The following is a 26,665-nucleotide window of genomic DNA, read 5'->3' as shown; positions in this document are numbered from 1 at the left end:
AGAATAAATTAAAATGTCACAGAGTTTGTTCTTCTCATGAGATTCAGGTAGTTTTTTTCAGTAAGTGCTCTTCAGTTGTTGCAAGCGATTCCAGAGCTCTGAAAAAGTTTTGACAAATTTGCCAGTATTCTCAGAGCTTTTATGGAGGAGTGGATTTTTGAGATCTTTTATTCTGCCATTCTGTAAGTACTTCCTTCTTTTCCTTTTGTCATGGATTTTTTTTTAAATTGCCTTATTTTTTAGAGCAGTTTTAGGTTTACAGAAATTTTGAGCAGAAAGTACAGGGAGTTCTCATATATTCCTTCACCACTTATGCACAGTTTCTCTATTACTAACATCTGGCATTAGTGTAGAATATTTGTTACAATTAATGAGTCAATGTTGATACATTATTATTAACTAAAATTCATAGTTTATATTAGGTTTCATTTTAAATGCCTGGAACCAATAAGTTGTGTGTACATTCTATGCACTTTGACAAATGCATGATGATGTATATCTACCATTACTGTATCATACAGAATAATTCTACTGCCCTTGAAACCCCACATCCTCCATCTATTCATCCCTTTCTTCTCCTCCCTATCGCTACCCCCTGGCAACACTCCTGACAAACACTGATCTTTTTACTGTCTCCATAGCTTTGCCTTTTAAACAGAATGCCATATAGTTTGAAACAGAATGTAGCCTTTTCAGATTGGCTGTTTTTAGCCATACGTGTTTAAGGTTCCTCTGTGTCTTTCCATGGCTTTATATCACTAAAGAACAGTGATTTCTTTTTACTAAATAAAAGTCCATTGTATGGATGAACTATAGTTTGTTTATCCATTCACCTACTGAAGGACTTCTTGATTACTTCCAGATATAGCAATTATGAATAAAACTTCTCTAAACATTTATGTGGGTAAGTTTTCAACTCATTTTGGTAAATACCAAGAAGCACGATTGCAGGGTCATATAGTAAGGGTATGTTTAGTTTGGTAAGAAACTGCCGTGGCTGTACATTTTGCATTTCCTCCAGCAATGAGTGAGAGCTCCTGTTGATACACATCCTTGTCAGCATTTGGTGTTGTGTTGTGGATTTTAACTGTTCTAATAGGTGTGTAGTGACATCTCATTGTTGTTTTAATTTGCAATTCTCTAATCATATGATGTTGAGCATTTTTTCTTATACTTATTTGCCATCTGTGTATCTTCTTAGTGACATGTCTGTTTAGATCTTTTGCTTATTTTTAAATTGGGTTATCTGTTTTCTTATTGAATTTTAAGAGTTCTTTATATATTTTAGATACCAGTCCTTTATCAGATACATATTTTACAAATATTTTCTCCAGCCTGTGGTTTGCCTTTTCATTCTCCTAATGATGTTTTTCACAGAGCAGACGTTTTTAATTTTATGCAGTACAGCTAGTCAATCTTTACTTTCATGTATTGTACTTTTTGTGTCATGTCTAAAAACTTATTGCCAAGGTCACCTGGATTTTATTCGTTGTTATATTGTAGTTTTACGTTTTACATTTAGGTCTTTGATCCATGTTTAGTTAATTTTTGTGGAAGGTGTGAATGTCTAATTGTTCTAGTACTATTTATGGAAAAGTCTGTCCTCTCTCCTTTGAATTGCCATTGCTCCTTTACCATACATATGTACGGGTGTATTTTGGACCCTCTGTTCTGTTCCACTGATCTGTTTTTTTGTACCACAGTCTTGATTACTGTCACTTGATGGAGTAAATCTGTAAGTCAGATAGTGTCAGTATTCTGACTTTCTTCTTCAGTGTTGTATTGGTTATTCTGGGTCTTTTGCCTTTTCATATAAACTTTAGAATCATTTTGTTGCTACCCACAAAATAACTTGCTGGGATTTTAATTGAGATTATGTTGAATCTAGCATTAAAAAATGTAACCAAGAAGGTAAAAATACATATGTTTAACTTTTAATATACAATTTTTATTAATGATGAGAAAAGAAACAAAGGTTTTGTGAAGTCAAACTGTGACTCAGATTAGGAAATAAATAAGGAAGAAAAATCTCAATCTCTCTCTGTCTCTCTCTCTCTCATTACACACACACACACACACACACACACACACACACACACACACAATCTCCATTCACCAGTCTAACCTATGAATCACAAATCTTAAGATTTGCACAAAAATCACACATCTTAGTAATCAAGAAGCTCTGATAGTAGTGGTGAAGAATATAAATATATGGATAGAGCCATATAATTTGGGGAGATTACTTTAAAACTGCAATAAGTGATTATGTAGCAATGTGATTATTAGGTGTGTCGGTTGAATATCAGGTGCTGCTACTGTATATGGATTAAGTTTGAATTGGTTTTAAAAAAGCTTATTTCTTAAAAATTCCTTTTTATAGTTATTCTGATCGTGTTGTTTTTCTTGTTGACTTTATTGGCTGTACTTAATAGAACAATGTTAAATAATGTTAATGATAGTGGGCATTTCATTCTTATGCTTCTGTAACCACTGAAATAATTTTTGCCTTCATCCATACCTGTATTGGTTCAATTCTTCATATCCACTAGCCGTCTTGGCCTATGATTGGCCACATAGGTTCTGCCTTTGCAAACACACTGCCAGCCTTCCAGTGTTTTGCCCAAAGCAGCTTGGAGTCTTTTGTTGCTTTCATGATCTAATTTCCCTACTAGAAGTCCATCATTGTTAAAATTTGTACAAAAGTATAAATTTATGACTGTTAACCTAACATGAGGTATTTTTCCAGTAATTCCTTTTTTTTTTTAACATCTTTATTGGAGTATAATTGCTTTACAGTGGTGTGTTTGTTTCTGCTTTATAACAGAGTGAATCAGCTATACATATACATACATCCCCATATCCCCTCCCTCTTGTGTCTCCCTCCCACCCTCCCTGTCCCACCCCTCTAGGTGGTCACAAAGCACTGAGCTGATCTCCCTGTGCTATGCGGCTGCTTCCCACTAGCTATCTGTTTTATATTTGGTAGAATATGTAAGTCCATGCCACTCTCTCACTTTGTCCCAGCTTACCCTTCCCCCTCCCCGTGTCCTCAAGTCCATTCTCTATGGCTGCATCTTTATTCCTGTCCTGCCCCCAGGTTCTTCAGAACCTTTTTTTTTTTTTTTAAGATTCCATATATATGTGTTAGCATACGCTATTTGTTTTTCTCTTTCTTACTTACTTCACTCTGTATGACAGACTCTAGGTCCATCCACCTCACTACAAATAACTCAAATTTCATTTCTTTTTATGGCTGAGTAATATTCCATTGTATATATGTGCCACATCTTTATCTATTCATCTGTCGATGGACACTTAGGTTGCTTCCCTGTCCTGGCTATTGTAAATAGTGCTGCAGTGAACATTGTGGTACATGACTCTTTTTGAATTATGGTTTTCTCAGGGTATATGCCCAGTAGTGGGATTTCTGGGTCATATGGTAGTTCTATTTTAATTTTTTAAGGAACCTCCATCCAGTAATTCCTCTTTTGTCTCATGTTTTTACCTCTCATTCTGTTTCACAGGTTCAGGTTTTCCTATGTGAACTGCATCATCTCAGAATGTGAAATTTCAAAATCTTCATTATCTTTCATTATCTTATTTTGTTTCTTCTCCTGTTTTAACAGTGTCCTTTTACTTTCTGAAAATAACTTCTGTTATGTATTTGCTTTCTGTTTCATTTTTGTCTTCTTCTGCCTCTGAGCCTTCTCAATTATATTCATTTTTTCCAGCAACCTTAAAATGGCCCTCATTGAGATATTATGTTATTTCCAGCTTATTGTCATATGGTTTAGCAACAAATATACACATAGATATAAAGCATTGTGTCAATATTTATCAATTGTTGAATCTAGGCGAGGGGTATATGGCATTATAGTATTCTTTTGACATTTATGTTAGAAAAAAATTTCAATATAGAGAAGTTAGAAATTATTGATAATAATAATACATAGTAATTGGTTTTTATTTAACAATTATTTGTAAGTCAAGCACCATTCCAAGCATTCTAACATATATTATTACCTCATTTAATCCTTATACCAACCTAATGAGATAAATACTGTTATCCCCATTTTACAGCTCAGGAAAATGAAGCATAGATAAAGTGACTTGCCCTGTGTGTTATATAGCTAGTGAGTGACAGAGCTGAGATTTGAGCTCAGATAATCTGTGCATTAATTGAATAATATAAAAATGAATAAGTCCCTGTTTTCAAGTTATCATCAAGTTAGAGGTGATATTTATGCAGATTTCTTTCACTTATGCTGTGAAAGAAGTTAAGCGTCATAAAACAGTTTTATCTAGTTAAGGGGCATCAGGACTAGGAGAAGATGTAAGTTTAGTTTTGGGTCTCATGGTGGAGGTATTTGAAATGCAGCCTAAGGCATATGAACTTTATTTGGTAGGCACTGGACAACACTGAGAACTAAAGAACCTATGGCCCGAAGATATTAAGTTTTTTTTGTTGTTGTTGTTTTTGTTTTTGTTTTTGCGGTACGCGGGCCTCTCACCGCTGCGGCCTCTCCCGTTGCGGAGCACAGGCTCCAGACGCGCAGGCTCAGCGACCATGGCTCACGGGCCCAGCCTCTCCGCGGCATGTGGGATCCTCCCGGACCAGGGCACGAACCCGCGTCCCCTGCATTGGCAGGCGGACTCTCAACCACTGCGCCACCAGGGAAGCCCGATATTAAGTATTTTTAATAGCTAGTTACTGTCAGCCAAGATATAAACTTCAATCCTAGGCCAGAGCTGTCTCTTTTATACTATTGTGGCTTTTCTAGATGCCAGTTCTTTGTCCCCATATTCAGTTAGTGATCAAGGCCTGTTGACACTTCCTTTGAAATGTTTTTAATTGGTTAGTCTCTTGCATGTGGTTCATATTTATGCCTAAACCTAATATAAGCCATTATTGTATTCCTGATTCTTATGCTGTAGACTACAGACCAGTTTTCTTCAGTCTCTTTCCTCTCTGCTTTTTCTCTTACTTACCTGGTAAAATAAAAAGTAATCTTAATTTGATTATTATCTGGAACTTTTTTAACATGACTGCTTACAGATTATAATTTTAAAGTAGTGCTTTTTCATGTCACAGATAAAGAATTTTAGAATCTCAGAGACGGAAGCTTAAAAAGAAAAACCAACCTAGTGGTTAAAATTCATACTTGTTACTCATTCAATAAAAACAACAACAAAAATAAACAAACAAAAAGTCGTTTCTGACAGAAAAAAGAAGACACAGTCTGTGTCTTCATGGAGTTTGTCATTCGGCATGGATTGCAAATGAATGCAATGTATTGTGGCAAGTACTGTGATGGAGTCCAGCAGAGGGCTCTATAAGGACACCTGTGGAAGTACCAAGTGCTGTTTTAGGGGATTAAGGAAGCTTTCCCTGAGGAAGAGCTAACTAATTTAAATTGAAGAGGAGTTTTCATTCTCCAGATCAAGTGTGCAGTGGAGGGCAGAATGGGTAGATTGGCCAAGAGTACAGAGAGGTTGAGGACATGGGTTTGGAGATGAGGGCGATTGTCGTGTGCTTTGGCAGTCTCAGGAAATTGGCTATGGATTAAGAAGTCAGTCTGAGGGAGGCAGGTATATTGAGGGATGAAGTTGAAGAATAAATTGTATTCAGGCTGTCTGTAGTCTCATAAGCCATGTATAGGAGTCTCCTTGTCCCTGAAAAACATGCACTTTTGTGCCATTTATTTTCATTTTCTTTTTCTAGAAAACTTTACCTTTCATTTCAGTCCAACTCAAACCTCACACTTTATAGTTCATCCCAGCTTCTTTCCTACCCAAGAAAATTTCCCAAAGTATGTCTATGTCAGCTTTTTCTCCAGAACCATAACTCTTGTCTCTACTATTCATTTGCCAGGTGGTGCTATCTTTTTGTCTTACTATTTAAAAATTTTTTCATCACTTTGTGTATAGCTTCTCTATTCAGTTATGGATGATAAATTCTTACTAATAATTGATCAGTACTTGAAATTCAATAATTCAACTATATTTTGAATCTGTAAAAATAAAACAATTAATTCTTATCTATGGATCAGCAATTTAAAGGTTCTTAAAAATCTCTTCTTTGGTTAAAAGAAAAATCAGGCCTGAAATCAAGTATGAGAAGTAGCTGCAGAGAAAAATAATCTTATGAAAACCAAGCTCATATTGAATATTTGAGAATTTAGAGATTTGGGAATATTTGTTAAAAGCTAGAAAATTTAATAGAAACTGTATTTCTACTTTTGAAATTTAATGCATCCATGAATTTAACTTTAATCCTAATATGTTAATGTAGCCGTTATATTGGAGAGAATACTTTTTCAATGTATTACTTTAAATGTTGAGATTTCACACATATAACAAGTTATTGTCTTAAAAACCACCTGGAATTATGTGTAATGTGAATGCAGTAATTTTTAAATTGCTATAGCTATGACTTCTGGTTAAAACATTGTGTTTTTCACGTCCGTGAAACACATTATCCCTAGTTGTGTTGTTTTTTTTCCCTCTTATTCAGCATGTATGTTATTGCATGAAACTAAAGGGAAGCTTAAATTTTTTTAGAGTAGAATTTTTTTTAAGGCAGTTTAAAATTAGGAAATATGTGGTATGTAAAAGACTTTTATAAAACCTTGTTTAATCTTTATTGGAAAAGATGGTTTATCAACAATGTAAAAACAAAAGAATAACAGTGTATCTGTCTTAACTGTCTTCTGGCACTTTGAGGACATAGGAGTCCAGGGGTGTGTCCAAACTGGGAATTAATGAGGGTAGAATAGTGATGCAGCTAAAAAAGATGTGAAGTTTAAGAGGGTAATTAAAATTAGAAGCTAAAGATCAGACTATCAGTGCAGAAAAGTAAAATAAGTATAATTTTTTCCAGGCAAGGCCTTTCCTCAGAGGTTTTTGTTTCTACTCTAGTTCCTAAGGAATAAGATTTACTTAACCAATGTGTAAAATACACAAGAGGAGGGAGTGCAGATGATAATTGTGTTAATGACAACTAGGATTGATTGAACTTTTCAGTGGAAACAAATTCAGTATCTGAAGTGAGTAAAAGTCAAAGGTTTTGTGATAATGATAAATGATTTATAATAATCACTGTAATAATTTTATAACCTTTATTTCTTTCTGAAATTATATTGTATATCTTTTCCCTCCAACTTCTTCCCCTGCCCTTCCAGAGGCTCTCCCTATAGAGAATCTCCTTTGGGCCATTTTGAAAGCTATGGAGGGACCCCCTTTTTCCAGGCTCAGAAGATGTTTGTAGATGTACCAGAAAATACAGTGATACTGGATGAGATGACCCTCCGGCACATGGTTCAGGATTGCACCGCTGTAAAAACTCAGTTACTCAAACTGAAACGGCTGCTGCATCAGGTTAGTATGTAGTGAACATTTTCAGCTCTGATATTTTGAATTGCAAAATGGATTGACTTTACTTTTTTTTTAAAGTATAGTTGAATTTCTAATGTCTACTTAGATTTGTGGAGAAATAATGGTTTAAATAGTACATAATAGGAACTTCTCTGAGAGGAAAAAAATGTGTGATTTTGCATGGTGGTCTCAATACAGTCCCCAGCATTTATGAGCTATGTGATATTTGGTAAACTCTCTGCTTGTTTCCTCGTTTTTATAGTACCTACATCGTAAGTTTGTTGAGAGAGTTAGAGTTAGTAGTTGTAAATTGGGTGTTCAGTCCTCAGTGGCTGCTACTATAATTTCAGCTAAGTGAGAAATAAGGAATAGCAATGTACATAATCATATAATTTCACTTTTATTTGAAACCTTCAAGTTTAATCATCCCCAGTCTTTTCATTTTTTTTTGGAGAAAAGCTAGATGATATGGTTGTCCAAAGACACATGGTGAGCTGATGGTAGAACCTGGCTTCTGATTCAATAGCACTTTCTTTGTTTGAACAGAGCACATACAGACAAAGTCCAATGCAAAGCAGAAAGCTAAGGAATAAAATACTAATTTTAAATTGGGAATATATTTTGTTTAGTTTTAAATCTATATTTGTATTTTGTAGACTGGGCAAGTTTAACTTAAAATTATCGTTGAGAAAGAACAGTCTGGATTTTCTTCTCAGTTTACATTCTGAGTTACCTTCCTCAGGATTGTATATTCTAACTTCTTATGATCAGGGACCAAGTCTTAGAATTTCCGGTGGCCATCAAAACCATCTGGCGGCCATCAAAACCATCTAGCAGCCATCAAGATAGATACTCAGTAAAGGCTATTTGAAGTGAACTGTGGCTCCTCTGTTAATAACTACAATTAGTGTGAATATCCTGTTAGTCATGTAAATTGTTTTATATTACTCGATTGTGGATTCTCTGGACTATTCTCCGTTCTTTATTTCTTTATTTATTTTTTGCTCCATTCTTTTTTTAAAAAAAAGTTATTTATTTATATTTTTGGCTGTGTTGGGTCTTTGTTGCTGCGTGCGGGCTTTCTTTAGTTGCAGTGAGTGGGGGTTACTCTTTGTTGCGGTGTGCGGGCCTCATTGCGGTGGCTTCTCTTGTTGCGCAGCATGGACTATAGGCGTGCGGGCTTCAGCAGTTGTGGCTTACAGGCTCTAGAGTGCAGGCTCAGTAGTTGTGGTGCATGGGCTTACTTGCTCCACAGTATGTGGGATCCTCCTGGATCAGGGATCAAACCGTGTCCCCTGCGCCAACAGGCGGATTTTTAACCACTGTGCCACCAGGGAAGTCCCTATTCTTCTCCATTCAAAAAGGTAGATATTTAACTACCTTTTGAAAAGACACTTTTCTGTGCTAAGGCCGGGAGCAAGAAAGTGGAGGATCCTTTTCGGATCTGAGGTTCTTGTACTCCTCTTGAGGCAGAAAGAGATTCAGTGATTGAAACACCCATACATAAAGCTTACAACTTAGTTTAACTGTAACTAGGATATAGATTCTCTTCGTAGTATTTCTCTTCTTGCTGGTTCCGGGAGAAGATTTTCTGTCAGGAGCTTCAGAGACAAAGGAAAGAGAAGGTAGAAAAGGTGGTAAATAGCTAAAATATGTTAAATATCTACTTGGAGTTAGTCATTGTACTAGCTTTACCACATAGCCTCTTTTGTGTCTGGGTGTATTGCCCTGAAACATGAAGCATGATTGAATATCATCTAATTAAGACCAGGCCACCTCTAATAATGAGTAAAGTAGCATAATTCAGGAAAGAATAGGTGAATTGGTAACCAACCATAGGTACCATAAAAATAGAAGACTGTTCTTTGAGACACTTTATGAAAAACTGTGAATATCTTAATGGCTCTTTTCTGTCATTATGGCCTCTGAAATTTTAGATAGTACACATTGATCAGATTGACTTTATCCTTTGTTCACGCAGTGAAAACAAATTATGAGAAGAAAACTGTCTTTTTAAGACATCTTTAAAGTTTCCCAAAATGCTAATAGAAGTTAAAAGCTGAATTAGTCCAATATTTTGTATAATTGCCTCTTTTATTTTTTGGCTGCATTGGGTCTTTGTTGCTGTGCACGGGCTTCCTCTAGTTGCGGCGAGCGGGGGCTACTCCTCATGGCGGTGTGTGGGCTTCTAATTGCGGTGGCTTCTCTTTGGTGTGGGGCACAGGCTCTAGGCGCATGGGCTTCAGTAGTTGTGGCTCACGGGCTCCATAGCGCAGGCTCAGCAGCTGTTGCACATGAGCTTAGTTGCTCCGCGGCATGTGGGATCTTCCTGGGCCAGGACTTGAACCCGTGTCCCCTGCATTGGCAGGCAGATTCTCAACCACTGCGCCACCAGGAAAGTCCAATTGCCTCTTAATGTTACTAAATTTTTATTTAGTAACATTAAAATTTAATGTTATTAAATTTTAAAAACTTCAGTGTAATACATATACATGGCTTAAAAAAATCACATAGTATAGAGAGGCTTAATGAAAAAACAGTATTTCTGTCCCTCTCCCCACTTCAGTCAGCCTTTTCTAATCTGAACAGGTTACTATCTGAAGCTTCTTTAGAACTATCATACAGGGACTTCTTTTGTCATATTCTGGGATTTCAACTGTTATTTCCTGGATAACATATCTTCTTTTTTCTTAGTTTACTCCCTTATTTAGCTGGCGTATATCCTTAATTTACTTCCTAAGAGAGGGCAAATGGGTGGGAAATTTTTTTAAATTAATGTGTCACTGAAAATCTCTTTTTATCTACTCTCACATTTAATTGATACTAATAGTTTGGCAGGGATGGAGTAGTGTGGCTGGGATAGAAGTGAGTTTTTCCTTAGAAATTTGAAGGCATTGCTTTTCTAAGATCCAGTTTAGCCACTGAGAAAAGTCTACTACATTCTAATCCATTTTACATTTTGTTTTGTCTGTTTTTAATCTCTCTGGGAGATTTTTAGTCTTTTATTTATGGCATTCTGCAGTTTCACAGTGATATCCTGGGATTTTTTTGTTTGTTTTCCACTTAATGTATGGGTCATTAGTGAGCTTTTGAAGATTCATGTAGTGTGAAATTTTCTTAAGTCATTTCTATGATTATTTTCTTTACCCTGTTTTCTGTTTCTTTCTGGAATTCTTGGTAGTCAAAACTAGAACTTACGAATTTTCAGTCTTTTTTCTTGCATATTTTCCTTTTCTTTGAGTTTGATTATGTTTCTGGTATATTTCCTCAACTTCATATTCCAGCTCCCTGTTTCTGTTGAATTATCTTGGCAATTGTATTTCCAGTTTCCAAGAACTCTTTATTGTATATCTTTCCTTATTCATATCTCAGTTCTTATTTTGTCAGTAAACTATATTAAGTAGCTTGTTTCTGTTCTTTTTTGTTAAGATTTCTCAGGTTCCCTACATTATTATCTCTTTCTAAATGGTCATTTTGTTCTTTGTGTTTATTTTAGTTTCTCTTTTGGAATATTTCTTTAGATGTCTAATGATTCTTTGTTTATTAATATTTAAGAGTGAGGGGGGAAAAAGTTGGTTCAGGACTCTTTATACATGGGCTGGGCTTGTCAACTGGCTGGCTTCATTTTACAGTGATGGATGGATGTCAGTGGACCCTCAGTACTTCCTAAGTGGAGGATTTTTCCTTCTTAGGTTTTGCTACAGTTTCTACAGAGAAGAAACCTCTGATTTTTTTTTTTTTTTTTGCTTGGAGTAGAGGTAGAAGTCACCTTTGCATTTTGTAGTTCCCTTTAGTATCTATTACCAGTCTGAAGGAATTGCTTTTGTGTTAGTCTGGGTTCTCCAGAGAAAAAAGAACCAATAGTGTGTGTGTGTGTGTGTGTGTGTGTGTATTCATCTATCTACATGCACACACACATGTAATATATGAAGAGGTTTATTATAAGGATTTGGCCCACATAATTATAGAGGTTGAGAAATCCCAAGATCTGTAGTTGTTAGGCTGGAAACCCAGGAGACTGATGATAAAGTTCTAGACTGATTCTGAAGACCTAAGAACCAGGAGAGTCAATGGTGTAAGTTCAGAATCCAAAAGCCAGTGTCCCAGCTCAAAGACAGTCAGATGGAGAGAATGTGAATTCTCCCTCACTCCACCTTTTCTTCTACTCAGTCCCTCAGCAGGTTGGATAAGGCCCACCCACATTCGGGAGGCATTCTGTAAGTCCACATTGATGGTAGTTTTGGCAGAAGCATTGCGAGTGTGGGAAGTGAATCATATCCAGAGTAAGGACAATAAGGACAAAACACTGCTTCCGTAATGGAAGTGGTCCAGTGTAATCAACCTGCTACCAGATAGCTGGCCGATCATCCAGGGGATGGTGCCATATCAGGGGCTCAGTGTTGATCTGCTGCTGGCAGGTAAGGCACTAAGCAGTGACTGTAGCCAGGTGGGCCATGTTGCTGAGTCCATGCATAATCTCCATCCCTGCCACTGTGGCTGTTTTGTTCATGAGCCTATTGGATGATAATAGGGGTGGCTGGGAAAGAGACTGACTGGTATCCACAGAGTGGGTCATCCTATCCACTTGATTATTAAAATCCTCCTCTACTGAGGTCACCCTTTGGTGAGCATTTACATGAGACACAAATACCTTCATATTTTTTACCTATTCAGAGATGTCTATCCACATATATATCTTCCCCAGATTTCCTTGTCACCAATTTTTCACTTATATTCCTTCCAACTCCTGACCTGTCAAACCATTGGTCACAGCCCATGAATTGGTATATAACTGTACCATTTTTCCTTCTAAGCAAAGTGAACAACTAGATTTACTGCTTGAAGTTGCCCACTGGGAGGATTTTCCTTTACCACTGTCTTTCTGGGATGTCCCAGAAAGGGACTGTAGTGTTTTAGCTGTCCACTTTCAGCTGTTGTCTGCATGTTGTACAGAACTGTCTGTAAACGAGACCTGAGTCTTCTCTTCCTCTATCAACTGGTTATAGGGAATTCCCCATGAGGCCATAGTACAGGCTGAGAGAGAAAGGCTGTAGCAGGAGTAGGGATCATGGGCGTTTGGGCCACTTTTTCATGTAACTTACTTGTATCATCCGGGTCTGCTTGGGACTGATCCACATATATACCACTTCCATTTGATGATGGAATATTGCTGTACACACGCAACTTCATGGCTTTGTGTGTCAGATGATACTAGTTCATGATGGGCAGCTCAGGTAGCATGGTAACTTGGTGGCTCAAGGTTAAACATTTAGTCACTGTTGAGATCCAGTAGCAGAACAAGAGCTGTTTCTCAAAAGGAGAGTAGTTATTTGCAGAGGATGGATGGATTTTGCTCCACAATCCTAAGGGCCTACAGTGAGAGTCACCAGTGGAGGCCTGCTAAAGTCTCCAAACAGCATCCATATCTGCCACTGTCACTTCAATACCAGGGGATCGGCTGGATCATGTGACCCAAGTGGCAGAGCAGTTTGCACAGCAGCCTGGACCTGTTGCAGAGTCTTCTGGGCCCTACTCAAAACTAGCAGCTATTCCAGTCACTTGGTAAATGAGCTGAAATAACACATCCAAATGAAGAATATATTGTATTCAAAATCCAAAGAGGTCCACTAGACATTGTACATCTTTTTTTTGGTTGTAAGAAGATCCAGATTCAACAGCTTATACTTTACCTTAGAAGGGATATCTTGACATGCCCATGGTCCCCACTCCTGCTACACTGCCTTCTTTCTCTACCAGCAGTTGTTTATATTCCTTCTGTGTTTCTGGTAGTAACGGTAAATTGATGATTAGCAGTGCTATTCAAAGTAACTTGTACATGAATTTTCTGTTCCTGGTCCACTAGAGTTAAAGTAGCTCTTGCCAGAATAGACATCAACACATTTCATCCTTCTTCCACAAATTCTTGCTACCAGGGAAAAAAATTGAGCCAAATTAAACAGTATGTTTACTGACTACTTGATTTATATTCTGGTCCAAGCTTTTTACTGTGTCATAGACAGGAAACAGTTTGTGGACCAGAACTGTTCTGCAAATCAAACTGTGAATAACACTGGTGTAAGATACTGTCCTTACCTGTAAAAGAGACATGAAGGGAATGAAAAAGATGTGCAACCAAATGTTATATCAGAGGTATATTTATGTAGTATGCAATAGAGAAAATGCGCTGGGAATGGAGATGAAGAGATTCACCGTATGCCATTTTAGAGACATTGATATTTTGCTTCCTGAAAATTGAGTGTATCAGGTGAAGAATTCTGGGGAGATCAGTGGAGTTGGCACGTGCAAAGGCATAAGTTCTTAGGAGCTGCATTGACTGAGGGAAAACCCACAAGTACTAAGATACTCAACAAGGAGAAAACCAGAAAAATCAGGGCTCACTTGGTACACTTTGAGGTGACTATTAATACAACTTCTTACTCTAAAAAAGTTTATTAATGGGAAATCATTAAGCACTTACGCTACATTTATAGTAGGATATATATTTCAGTAACTAAAGAGATCCTTCATGAAAGATAATTCATCTCTGCTGAAGAGTGCCAGCAAATGAATGTAGAACGTGTGATACAATTAGAGAAACATCATTTTACAAACCCTAATGAAATTCCATAAATGAAATTTATGCGGAGATTATTATTGTTACAAGCATTAGGTGAAAGAGTGATGCTTTCCCAGACAATTCATATAGTGCCAAAGTAACGTTGTATAACTTACTTTTTGGTTGCAAGAGAAAAACACATAAGTGTTCATTGGAGAGATCAAATTGCCATCACCCCAATCCAGTGATTAGTTTTCCCATCACTACTGAGTTGCGTTAACCAGATAGTGTGTATCTTCTCATGTGATACACAGCATTATGTTTAATATATTCTAGGCAAAAATATTTAATTTTAATTCCTCAAGTCATTATTTACAGCTTCCTTTTTATAGGAGAAACAAATGATAGAAGATTAAAGAAGGAAGGAACCAAAGAAATTCAAATGGTTGGAAATTCTGTAGGAAAGCTAGTGACGTCACTTCAGCTTATTAGTGTCCTAAAAATTTAGTACAGGGAGGTGACAGTGCTACCTTAAAAGGAATTTAAGAGACAGCTAGATGCAATGTGAAATTATGAATTGGATACTGGTTGGACAGATAACTATAGAGGACATTTTGGGTCAGTTGGAGAAATTTGACTATGGCCTATGTATTAGATGAGGTGGAATTTTACTGAAATGGAAAGATTGTTGACTGAAGAAAAGCAGGTTATAAAACAGTATGTGCATTATGATCATATATCTTTATCTCTGTATATCTGTATACTTATATCTCCAGAAGGATATGCACTAAGGCGGTAAGTGATGATACCTGGGTGGTGAGAATGTGATCTCTTTTTTTTAATTTACATTTTCTAATTCCTGATTTTCTGCAATATATATTTACTGTTTTGGAAAAAATAAAAGGCTATTGAAAAAGTATGTGTCCTACTTAAAGATTAGTTATAAATTGGATATGGTTAAAATGTAGAGTATTAGGGAAGAGGCAGGAATGATAAATAGGCTTAGGGCAGATTGTAAAGGGTCTGTGTACCACAGAAGGAGCTTGGGCATTATTCTGTAGGCAGTAATAAGCTGGGATTAGTGACATGGCCAAATTGGTATTTTAAAAATATTACTTGAAGGGATCTGTGGAAAATGAATAGCAGAGAGAGTGACTTAACTCATAATATTTAGGCGGCTGTTGAGGACATCCAGGTTTTAGCTTAAAGTTTTTAAAAAGTCTTCTCTTTCCTGTATGTCTTACAGAGTTGTATGTAAAAATTTTATGTAGTGGTCATACATTTCATACTGGGCATTCTTCTAGGTTCTGTAATGTATATTATCTCTAGTTCTTGAAAAGTGGGTGATATTGGTTTCATCTCACAGTTGAAGAAGTTGAGACTCAGAGAGCTAATTATTGATAAAACCGGAGTTTTTACCCCAGTCTATATGGACTCCAAGGCCTGCTGCACACAGTGGCATTCTAGGAGATACCCTGGGGTACAACAGGAAGAGGAGAGTGTGAAGGCAGCCTCTAGCACTCTCCTCACCATCGCCTTGCATCCCTTCAGCCAAACCCAGAACAATGGTTTATTAAATAGGCCTCTGTGTTTAAGAGTTCACTTGAACAAAGTTCTCAGTGCACACAAATAAAATTTAAAAATTGTAAACAATTGTGTTTAGTCTTGATCTATTTTTTGTTTTTGTTAATGCAACTCAAGGGTACTTCACAATTTAAACAGCGCCTTTGTGAACTTTATTTTCTTTCTCAGTAACTGTGGGATAGGGAGGATGGCAGTGATCCTATTTTAATGGTCAGAAAACTGAGACTCCCAGATTTATTGTGTTTTTCAAGGTCACCTGGTTGCATACTAATGCAGAATGTATTTTAAACCCAAGGCTTTTGAAATATTTTAGCATAATACTTCTCATATTGTATTACCTAATTTAGAGAATTTTAAATAAGAACTTTTGATCCTGATCTGAAGACAAGGGCACATACAGAATAAAAAAATTTTTAGTGGTGTCTTATTTCCTTACTTTAATTGTGTACTTCCTGTTTCAACCACTTGAAGCATAATATGCACATAGAGAAGGGTACAATTCATAAATGTCTATCTCAGTCAGTTTTCACAAACTGAAAATACCCATGGACTTAGCACCCAGCAAGAAGAAGAACATTACCAGGACCCCAGAACAGAAGCCTCTTTCAGTCATTAACCTGCATTTCTAGTGGTGACTATCTGATTTCTGAAAACATAGATGAGTTTGCCTGTGTTTGAACTTTACATAAATGAAGGGAATGCATTATATTTCCTTTTTGTGTGTGGCTCCTTTTGCTCAATATTATATTTGTGAATTATTTCATTTTTTTCATTTGTTCTTATTGCTATAGAGTATTACATGATGTGAATATACCACAATTTATTTCATTTGTTCTACAGTTGATAGGCACTTAGGCAGTTTTTGGCTATTATGAATAGAGCTGCTACATTATTCTGGTATATGTCTTTTGGTGAACATACGTGTGCATTTTTGTTTGGTATATACCTGTGAGTGGAATCAGCTTTAGTAGATACTGTAAAACGGTTTTCCAGAGTGGTTATACTCATCCATTTTCTTCACTCTCATTTATTTTTCCTGTATGCTTTTATCGTATTATCACATTGAGCATCTCTTCTGACCTTGGAGTGAGAAATGAAATATCTAAGGTGGAGTAATGGGAAGAATATGATGGTATCTTTTTCTGACATTTTTCTTTGGGATTGCAAAATATTTGATCCTGATGATTCATACCCTGTCTACCTTTTTTTGGGGATAAAAATAAAGGGGTATATAGTAGTGTTTTATGAACTGTCAAGTATGATATACAAATGTTTTGTTTTATTATTTCCTCTCAGCTCCAGTGTTGAGAATAAAACCAGTAACTTGTCCCTCACATAATTCTTTTGTCTGTCTGCCTGTCTCTGCCTCTGACTCTTTCTCTCTGTTCCTGTGTCTCTATCTCTCTGTCTCTGTATGGGGGGGAGTGGATGCATGGGTGCAGTGGCAGGTGGATGAAATATTTACAGCAGCAGCATCCTGGGAGGGTGCACTAAGAGTTGAGGAGCTGCTGAATGATTGCCACTTGGTGGCAGAGAACTATAGAAAAGTCAGGGAACTTATGCTTCTCTATCCCCAGACTTTTCTCTTCATTCCAGGAGAAATAAGTTTATGAAATATACATAAAAAGAGCATATACAACATAAGGGTACACCTCAATGAATAATGTGAAACAGGTTTGTACTCACCACCCAGGTTAAGAAACGAGACATTAGGAAGCTCCCTATGTGATCCTTCCTGATTGTAGTGCCGTCCCTTTCCAGAATCTAGTATTTCCCTTGCTTTTTCTGTTAATTTTTAACTGTCTCTGTTTGTGTCCTCATGAATATTATTTTTGCCTCTTTTAGAACTTTATATAAATGAAATTATACTGTAAGTATTTCTCTGTGAATTGCTTCTTCCATTCAGCATTTTCTTTAAGGTTCTTTCATATTTACGTTTAGTTCTGCTTCATTAATTTTCATTTTTGCACTGTCCAATTCTGTGAACAATTTCTTTCTCCATTTTATTCCTGATGTCCATTTTGTTTCTTTCCAGTTTTTTTTTTTTTTTTTTTGCCATGACAAATAATGTTGATATGAACTTTTCCTGGTATACTTGTGTGAAAATTCTTCTGGAGTAACTAACTAGGAGTGGAATTTCTGAATCATGGGGCATAGAAATATTCCACCCTACAAATACCAAACTATTTTCCAAAATTGTTCAATCTGTTTCACTCCTTCAAGTAATAGATGCTTTTTCTTCCATTGTTCTACATCTGAGCAACACTTCGTATTATCACACTTCTTAATTTTTGTCATGTGATGGGAATCTAGTGATATTTAGTTGTGGCTTTATTCTGCATTTCAAAATCAGGAAATCAACATTGACACATTACCACCATTTAATCCTTAGAGCCTGTTCACCATTTGTCCTGGTAGTGTCCTTTATAGCAGAAGCAGAAAGATCCAGTTTAGAATCACACATTGCTTTTAGCTGTCATGTTTCTGTAGATGTCTTCGAACTGTAGTACTTCCTCAGTTTTCTCTTGACTTTGATGACCTTAATAAACTTACTCTTTTGACCAATTCTCTTGATTATAACCAGCTTCTCACCACCTGTCCTGTGCAGTTGCCCTCCTCATCCCTCTAAGATTCTGAATCCCCATGCCTGGCTGCTCACCTGTGTACACCTTCTTCACCCTACTTGGGCTCTGACTCCTTGTCAGCCCCATGGGTTCTGACACCCCACACCAGTCTCCTCCTCCTGTGGATGCCTCTTCACTCTGCTTGGGCTTGATGCCACGTGTCAGTTGATGCCTGCACGTGGATGCCCTCTTAGCCCTCCTTGGGTCTGACACCTGGCACTGGGCCTTTTCCTGCATAAGTGCCCTATTCATGCTGCTTGAGTTCTGGTAGCCCTCTCCAGGCCCTCCTGTGGGAGTACACCCACCCCACTCAGCTTAGACTCTGACAGCCCAGACCAGGCTGCCCCTGTGTGCACGCACCCTCCTCATTCTATTCAGGTTTGACACTGGAATCTTTCTTCCCCCATCCTTTCTGTGGATGCCCTTTTTACTCCTCTGAGCTCTGACTTGCCTTGGTAAGCTGACCCCCTGCAGGGACATGTTTCTCAACCCACTTAGACTCTGAAACCCTATGCTGGGCTGTCGTTTTGGGTGGAGACTTATCTTTTGTTGTCTCACCTGATGGCTTATTCAGGAAGATAAAGGAAAGTGAGGAGGAAGAGGAAGCAAATTTTAAAAAATTTATTGACTTTATCAAGGTAGAATTTGCATTCAAGTAAAGTGTACCCATTTTTAGTATGCAGCTGGAGTTTTGATGAATAGACACAGTTGTGAAACCCCCAGCCCCACCATCAAGGTATAGAACACTGCGGTTGCTGCTGATGTTCTGTCATGTCCCTTTGGAGTCACTCTTCTCTCAAACCTGGCCCAGACAGCCATTGCTCTGCTTTCTGTTACTAAAGCTTTGTCCTTTCTAGAATTTCATCTAAAAGCTTTGTCTTCTTCTAGACCATCCAATGTGTGCTTTTTTTTGTTGCTGGATTTTTTTACTCACCATAATGGCTTTGATACTCATCTGTGTTTTGTGAGTTTCAGTACATTCCTTTTTATTGTTGAATAGCATTCCATTATACATGTATGCACCACAATTTTATTTTTATCCATTTACCCATTGATAGACATTTGAGTTGTTTTTGTTGTGGGTTAATTGGGGTAATGTCGAATCTCTAGAATAATGATGAAAGTTAATAATAATAGATGTATTCAAAAAATCAGAATTTGAATTTAGGCCATTTTCCCCACTTGTTTGTTGTGGATAAATTATCTTGGATAAATTAAATTACTTAAATTTCCTATGCCTAGACTTCCTCATAAAAGAAATAGAGATTATACTAGCTCCTATCTCAGGACTGTTATAAAGAAAGCATGAGGAAATTCAGATAAAGTGCTAAGCATAGTGTCTGATGCATAGAAAGCAGTTAATAAGTAAGTGTTAGCTGTTATTTTACTGACAATAGAAACATCAACAAAGGTAAAAATGTGAAAGTTTTTTAATTGCTTGCATTGCTTACAGTTTTATGTAGCTGCCCAAAAAGCTAATTCCATTTATTTTAGTATCCATGTATTGTTATTTCATCATTCAGTATACTTTATTAAGCACTTGTTGAGTATCAAGGATTGTGGTAGTAATGAAGATAAAAAGAAAGAAGACATAATCCTTTCCTATATCTAGTGCATTGTTCTTAAAACTACACATTACAAATGGTTAGTGGGTTTTGAAATAAATTTTGTCCATCATAACTAGACTTTTTTCCTAATAAAGTAGAATGGTATAGAAACTATTAGGGGGCATCACGTATGCATGATAAGGACAGATATTGTTTTGTGAAACTTGTTTTTAGTGTGATATTTGTATCTCTCTGTCTACCATCCATCTATCCATCCACCATCTTTTTTTAGACACATGCGTGCAAACATACACACACATGCATGCACACATACTCAAGTATATATGTACATGGTTATGATGTAAAATGTATTCCTTATTGTGGGACATGGTCCAAAAAAAAAAACCTGCTCCAACAGGTAAACAGTACTATACTCAAGACTTCAAGGATAATAAATCAAAGATTTAAATTGGAAATAATGAAATAACCACTGCATCAATAAAACATTAAATCATCAATAAATCTGAGAGATGTTTGTGATGTTTTATAAAGAACCCTGCAAAACTTTGTATAAAAGATTTAGATAAAATACCGATACTTATATTCTATAGGGAGGCTAAATATTATAAAAATTATCTTAATCCATGGATATTAATGTAGTAATCAAGGCTACATTATAGTCTAGGAGAACATACGAGTATTAAATAACTGTAAGAATGATGTGTTGGCGTGTCACACTGACTTGACATCCAGGCTCCCTGGGATCAGTCTCCAGGTCCAACCCACGTAGGAATAGACTGGGCCATATGCAAGAACTTCTGGGGGACACACTGTACTGTTAGGGTCCATCCAGCTCCTAAACAGAGTTGCTAATTCCCCTGAAGCCGGATTTCATGGGAACTCCTTAGCCTTTCTCTCCGAGGCATTGCCAGGGAGTCTAGTCCATGAGAGGCACATGGGAGACCTCTATCTCCCACGGTGGGGGTGTGAGGAGTGGGTGTTGGGTGGCTGGGAAGAACGATGTGTTTGAAAGAGCAAAGATAAGATACAATCTGAGTGTGTGATTGGAGCCTGTAGTTCTTCCTGGTACTATTGGTAGATGTAATACAATTTCAGCCAAAATCACAACAGTTTTATTCTGGGGATTAATCAAAATGACTCCAAAATTGTTAACACCAAAGTGTAAGATTTGTGTACATTAAGAAAGACAAAAAGAGAAGGAGGGAAAAACCCTTTAGAGCAGGTTATAATATTGACACAAATGGAAACTTAGAGCAGTGGAAGAGAATAGAAAACCCAGAAATATGTGCTGAAGTATGTACTAAAATCAGTTGGACACAGAAGGGTTTTGAAATAAATGTTGAGAAAAACTCAGTAGTATAGAAGGAATTATTTAATTTCTTGTTTTATATTATAGTAAACTCAGGTGGTTTGAAGAGTTAAATTTTTTTTTTTTTTTTTGCGGTACGCGGGCCTCTCGCTGTTGTGGCCTCTCCCGTTGTGGCAGGCTCCGGACGCACAGGCTCAGCGGCCATGGCTCACGGGCCCAGCCGCTCCGCTGCATGTGGGATCTTCCTGGACCGGGGCACGAACCCGTGTCCCCTGCATCGGCAGGTGGACTCTCAACCATTGCGCCACCAGGGAAGCCCTAAATATTTTTTTTTTAATGTAGAAAAATTAGAAGAAATCTACAACTAATATTTTTAAGTGACAAAAGAAACCTACAGAAAAGGATATCCTGAGTCAGATATGTACAAATTAAACAATTAGGTTTAATAAAAAAAAAAGTTTAAACAGAAGATATTTGTAAGTAAGGTTTGCTTAGAATATTACAGACTTTACCCATATATAACAATGTTCTAGTCAATTTGAATGCTGGGGAGAGTTTTCTGTTTTGAAAATGTCTTTGCCCCAAACCATCTGTGAGGATCAACTCATCTTTGAAACACTTACTGAAAATCAGGCTTTGTGACTCCGTATCTTTAAAATCTTTCCAAATGTAGCTTGAATCATTAGATTTTAAGTCCCATAGGTGAATTACAGTATTACTCAAAAAACTATTCTCAGTGCACACATTCTGTGATGTGATGTTCATCCATATATACTTTTGTTTTTTTAAAAAGTGACTTTTGAAAAGAAAATGAAAAAAATCTCTCCTCTTCCTCTACTCCCTTTCCTAGGATGCCTCTTGTGATTGTGTTGTAGCATATCTGAAACACAAGGCAGTTTTGTTGACATCACTGATGCTGCTTGTCAGCAGAGATTGGTCAGTGCTGCCAAACCTTTTGGTTAGTCATTTCAAGTGTCCATGTCCATTGCAGCTGCTCTGGAACTCATAGGAAGATCCCAGTTTTTGCAAACTCATGGAAGAACCACTTGGGTAAGATGGAGTTTGTTATACGGTTTTCCAACAAGTTAATATGTGAAGAGTTTAATATTAGAATAAAAGTTTACCTTTCTGCTTTGTCAAAAAGAAAAGTGGAATATCATGGACATCTTCCTCTTAGGACAGAGGAAGGTTTACCTATCTTTTGGAATCTTTAGTAAAATGCTATAAGAGTTAATGACATAAGAGTTAATCAACTTAAGGTTAATTGAATGCAATTAACTTAAGGTTAATTGCATCCAGAATTCAAAAATCCTAACTAGAACCCACTAAGACACTTCACTTAGTAAAGCAGCCAGAATACTTCGGTAATCAGTTAACTATGAATTGCTTACTTTTGTGCAGTGGTGTTTTATAGTTTTTATGTATTATTTTTGTATCTATGTATTTATTAAATATGTTTATGCAAAATGCTTAGAACAGTTCCCAGCACTGGTCAATAACTGTTAGCTCCTTAGTATGTGTAGTATGAAGCATGAAAATTGCATGCATGGTTGTTATTCAGTGTTTTTAAAAGAGAATGTTTTCTGTACATTTTATGCTTTTCCCCCGTCTAATGCTTAAAAAAACTTGTCTCAAAATGTTTCCTAATGTCTCAAAATGTTTGACCTGAACACTTCTCATCCTAGTCAAGGTTTTATAGCGAGTACTACCATTATTTAGGGTCAAAGATATTTGGAGGGTAGGTGGTTTTATTATTGATTGGAGATTATATTCATGATCTTTAAGCTCTTGTGCTTTGATGGAAATAATAGCTTTTTCCTTCTTTGATCTGTTGAATCTAGACTACTAGTCTGTTAAAAAAAATTGGGGGGCTTCCCTGGTGGCGCAGTGGTTGAGAGTCCGCCTGCCGATGCAGGGGACACAGGTTCGTGCCCCGGTCCGGGAAGATCCCACATGCCGCGGAGCGGCTGGGCCCATGAGCCATGGCCGCTGAGCCTGAGCGTCCGGAGCCTGTGCTCTGCAATGGGAGAGGCCACAACAGTGAGAGGTCCGCGTACCGCAAAAAAAAAAAAAAAAAAAATTGGAAGGATTTTTTTTTCCTTTGAGACATAGAAATAACTTAAACATTAATGACTCCCAATTGTCTTGGGCTGTACTATAAATTTATTTTATTTAGAAGAATTTTTTCAGTATTCAAAAACATTGGTTTGAAATATGAGACTAGCTTTTTAATTAATTTCTAATTTTAGTACATTAATAGTAAAGAATAATATCTATATGATATAAATTCTTTGGAATGTGTTGATATTTCCTTTGTGGTGGAAAACTTTTCCTTGGCCAAATAGTAAATATTTTAGCCTTTTCAGCTGAGAGGCAAAATTGATGTTATATAGATATTAATAAAATCATTTAAAATGTAACCATTTAAAAATGTAGAAACCATTTTTCGCTCATGGACTGTAATAAAAATGGCAGTTGACTGGAGTTCTCCTGTGGACAATAGTTTGTTAACTAACCCCTGGCTTGGAGCCTGGTCAGTTTTTGTGACTGTTCTACGTTTGTTTGACTAGGATATATATTCTCTATGTTTTATGTAGTGGTATATCTATTATATTAATCTTTTAGTATCTTTAGGATATTTTATTAGGTATATAAATCTTTATGATTGGTACATCTTCTTGGTGGATTGTTCCTGTGGTCATTAATTAAAGCCTTTCTTTATCCTCATTAATACTTTTCATCTTTAATTATACCTTAATTATAACCCGTGTGTTATAATAATATTGCTGTGTCAGCTTTATTTTCCTTGGGATTGTTGAGATTTATCTGGTGTTTCTCTCTTTTTGTTTTCTTTTGTTTTATTAGGCCTTACATTAGTTTTCTAGGGCTGCCATAACAAGGTACCACAAGCTGGGCAGCATAAACGACAGAAATTTATTCTCTCAAAGTTCTAGAGGCTAGACATCTGAAATCAAGATGTCATCAGGGCCATGTGTTCTTTGAGGCTCTAGGAGAGGAACCTTCCTGCCTTTCTAGCTTCTGGAGGTTGCTGGCAATCCTGGCCATTCCTTGGCTTGTAGATGCATCACTCCAGTCTGCTTCCATCTTCACATGACCCATGCTTCCAAATTTCTGTGTTCTTACAGGGACACCAGTCATATTAGATTTAGGCCCCACCCTAACCCATTATGACCTCAACTTGAATATATCTGCAAAGATCCTATTTCCAGATGAAGTCATAGTCACAAGTTCTGGGTTAGATGAATTTCTAGGGGGACACTATTCAACCTGTTACAGTTCTATTGAGGTATATACATGCAGTAAATTTCAGTCTTTTTTGTTGTACAGTTCTGTGAGCTTTGACAAACGCATGCAGTTGTGCAGCTATTATAATCACACTTTAAAATTTCTTTTCTTTTTTCCTTTTAAGTCAATCCCTATATCCACTGCTAGCTCCTGGCAACCACTGATCTGTTTTATGTCTCCGCAGTTTTGCCTTTTCAAGACTGTCACATACGTGGACTTGTATATTTTTTAGTCTTTGGAGTCTGGCTTTTTCACTTACTGTAATGCATTTCAAATCCAGTCATGCTGTAACATGTACCAGTAGTTTCTTCCTATTTATTACTGAGTAGTATTACACTGTATGCATATATCATAGTCTGTTTATCTGTTTACCAGTTGAAGGATATTTGTGTCTCTTTCCAGGTTTTGGCAATTATGAATAAAGCCACTGTAAACATTCACGCACAAATTTTCATGTGAGGTTGTTTTCATTTCTTGCCTGGGGGTGGGGATTGCTAGGTTGTGTGGTAAGTATATATTTAACTTTTTAAGAAATTGCCGAACTGTTTTCCAAAGTGGTTATATGATTTTGTATTCCCACCAGCAATTAATGAAAGTTCCAATTGTTTTACATCCTTGTCCACACTTGGTATTGTCAATATTTTTCAAAAGCCGTTCCCATAGGTATACGTTGGTATCTCACTGTTTAATTTGCATTTGCATAATAACTAATGATATTGAGCATCTTTTGTATGCTTATTTTCCAATTGTGTATCTTTGGTGAAGTGTCTGTTTTCCCTATTAACAAAAATTTTGTCTGTTTTATTATTGATTTTTGATAGTTCTTTATATATAAGTCCTTGATCAGGTATATAAATTATGAGACAAATGAATATTGAAAAAATGGAATGCGCTTTTTTGGAAAGTATTTACAATTGTGAGTTAATGGAGTCAGTTAAAAATCCTAGACTTGGGCTTCCCTGGTGGCGCAGTGGTTGCGAGTCTGCCTGCCGATGCAGGGGACACAGGTTCGTGCACTGGTCCGGGAAGATTCCACATGCCGCGGAGCGGCTGGGCCCGTGAGCCATGGCCGCTGAGCCTGCGCGTCCGGAGCCTGTGCTCCGCAACGGGAGAGGCCACAACAGTGAGAGGCCCGCTTACCACACACACACAAAAAAAACCCCAGACTTTCACATTATCATTATTTTTGTTGTTGCTATTGTTAAAAAATAGCCACTTTATAAATGCCTTTTGCCTTTTTTGCAGTTTAGCTAATGATTTTGCAATTGTCAAAAAACCTGCTTTGGTTTTATTGATTTCCGTTTCTTGATTTTCAGTTTCATTAATTTCTGTTCTCTATTATTTTTGTGTGTTTGTTTTGGCTTTAATTTGCTCCAGTTATGGATTTGACACCTTTGCTTTAATATAAGTATCTCATACAATAATTTTTCCTTCTAAGCACTGCTTTAGTTGCATTCCACAAATTTTGATATGTGGTGACTTCATTTGCCTTCCATTCAAAATATTTTCTCATTTACTTTGGGACTTCTTCTTTTGACCCACAGATCAAAGAAATTTGTTATTTACTTTCTAAGTGTTTGAAGATAATTTTTCTGTTATTAATTTCCAGTTAAATTCCCTTATGTTCAGGGAGCACATTCTATTTTCTCTACTTTTAAATTGAGCTTCTCAAATATGTAGGTTCATGTCTTTCACCAGATATGAGGTGTATTTATCCATTATTTCTTCAAATATTTTTCTGCCTCACACCCTTCCTTCTGTGACTTCAATGATATGAATATTAGATCTTTTGTTATTGCCCCACAGCTCCTGCAGCAGGCTCTGTTTTTTTTCTGTTCATTGTTCAGAGTGGATGATTTATGTTGATATATCTTCAAGTTCCCTCTGTTACCTCAAATGGTGGAATTTAGTCCATCCAGTGCATTTAAAAATTTTGATTATTGAATCTTTGCAGTTTTAAAATTTTCATTTGTTTCCACTTTGTATATTCTGTCTTTGCTGAGACTTTCTCTTTCCATTCCCTTTAAGATTTCATCCTTACTTTTGGAGAATTTTTATAATAGCTCTGTTAAAATCTTCTAATTAATTTCAACTTCTCTTTTATTTTGTCATTGATGTTTGTTGATTATCTTTTTCTGTGTGACTTGAGATTTTCTTTGTTGTTTTTACATTGAGTAATTTTGGATTACATTTTAGATGTTCAAATGTTGTGTTGTGAGACTCTGGATCTTGCTTAAATCTTACGGAGAATACTGTTTTTTGGGTTTTTTTGTTTTTCTTTTTGTGGTACACGGGCCTCTCACTGTTGTGGCCTCTCCCGTTGCGGAGCACAGGCTCCAGA

At 36.8% G+C, this 26,665-nt stretch overlaps 1 protein-coding gene across 7 annotated transcripts in view; it reads left to right on the top strand.

Moving 5' to 3' along the window:
• Nucleotides 1-26,665, top strand: part of CCSER2 (coiled-coil serine rich protein 2) — a 162,556-nt gene that overhangs the window by 92,410 nt on the left and 43,481 nt on the right. For 6 of the 7 annotated variants that reach the window (XM_079899191.1, XM_079899192.1, XM_079899196.1 and 3 more), the window contains one exon: nucleotides 7,185-7,380. In XM_079899191.1, the coding sequence (XP_079755317.1) occupies nucleotides 7,185-7,380 (196 nt within the window). Of the gene's footprint in view, nucleotides 1-4,544; nucleotides 4,943-7,184; nucleotides 7,381-26,665 lie in introns of those variants that run through there. The other variant, XM_079899195.1, reaches the window with a different exon arrangement.

This window comes from Stenella coeruleoalba, assembly GCF_951394435.1.
Source record: "Stenella coeruleoalba genome assembly, chromosome: 16".
NCBI lineage: Eukaryota > Metazoa > Chordata > Mammalia > Artiodactyla > Delphinidae > Stenella > Stenella coeruleoalba.
The sequence above is the reverse complement of the archived record's forward strand: the minus strand, read 5'-3'. Positions and strand labels throughout refer to the sequence as shown.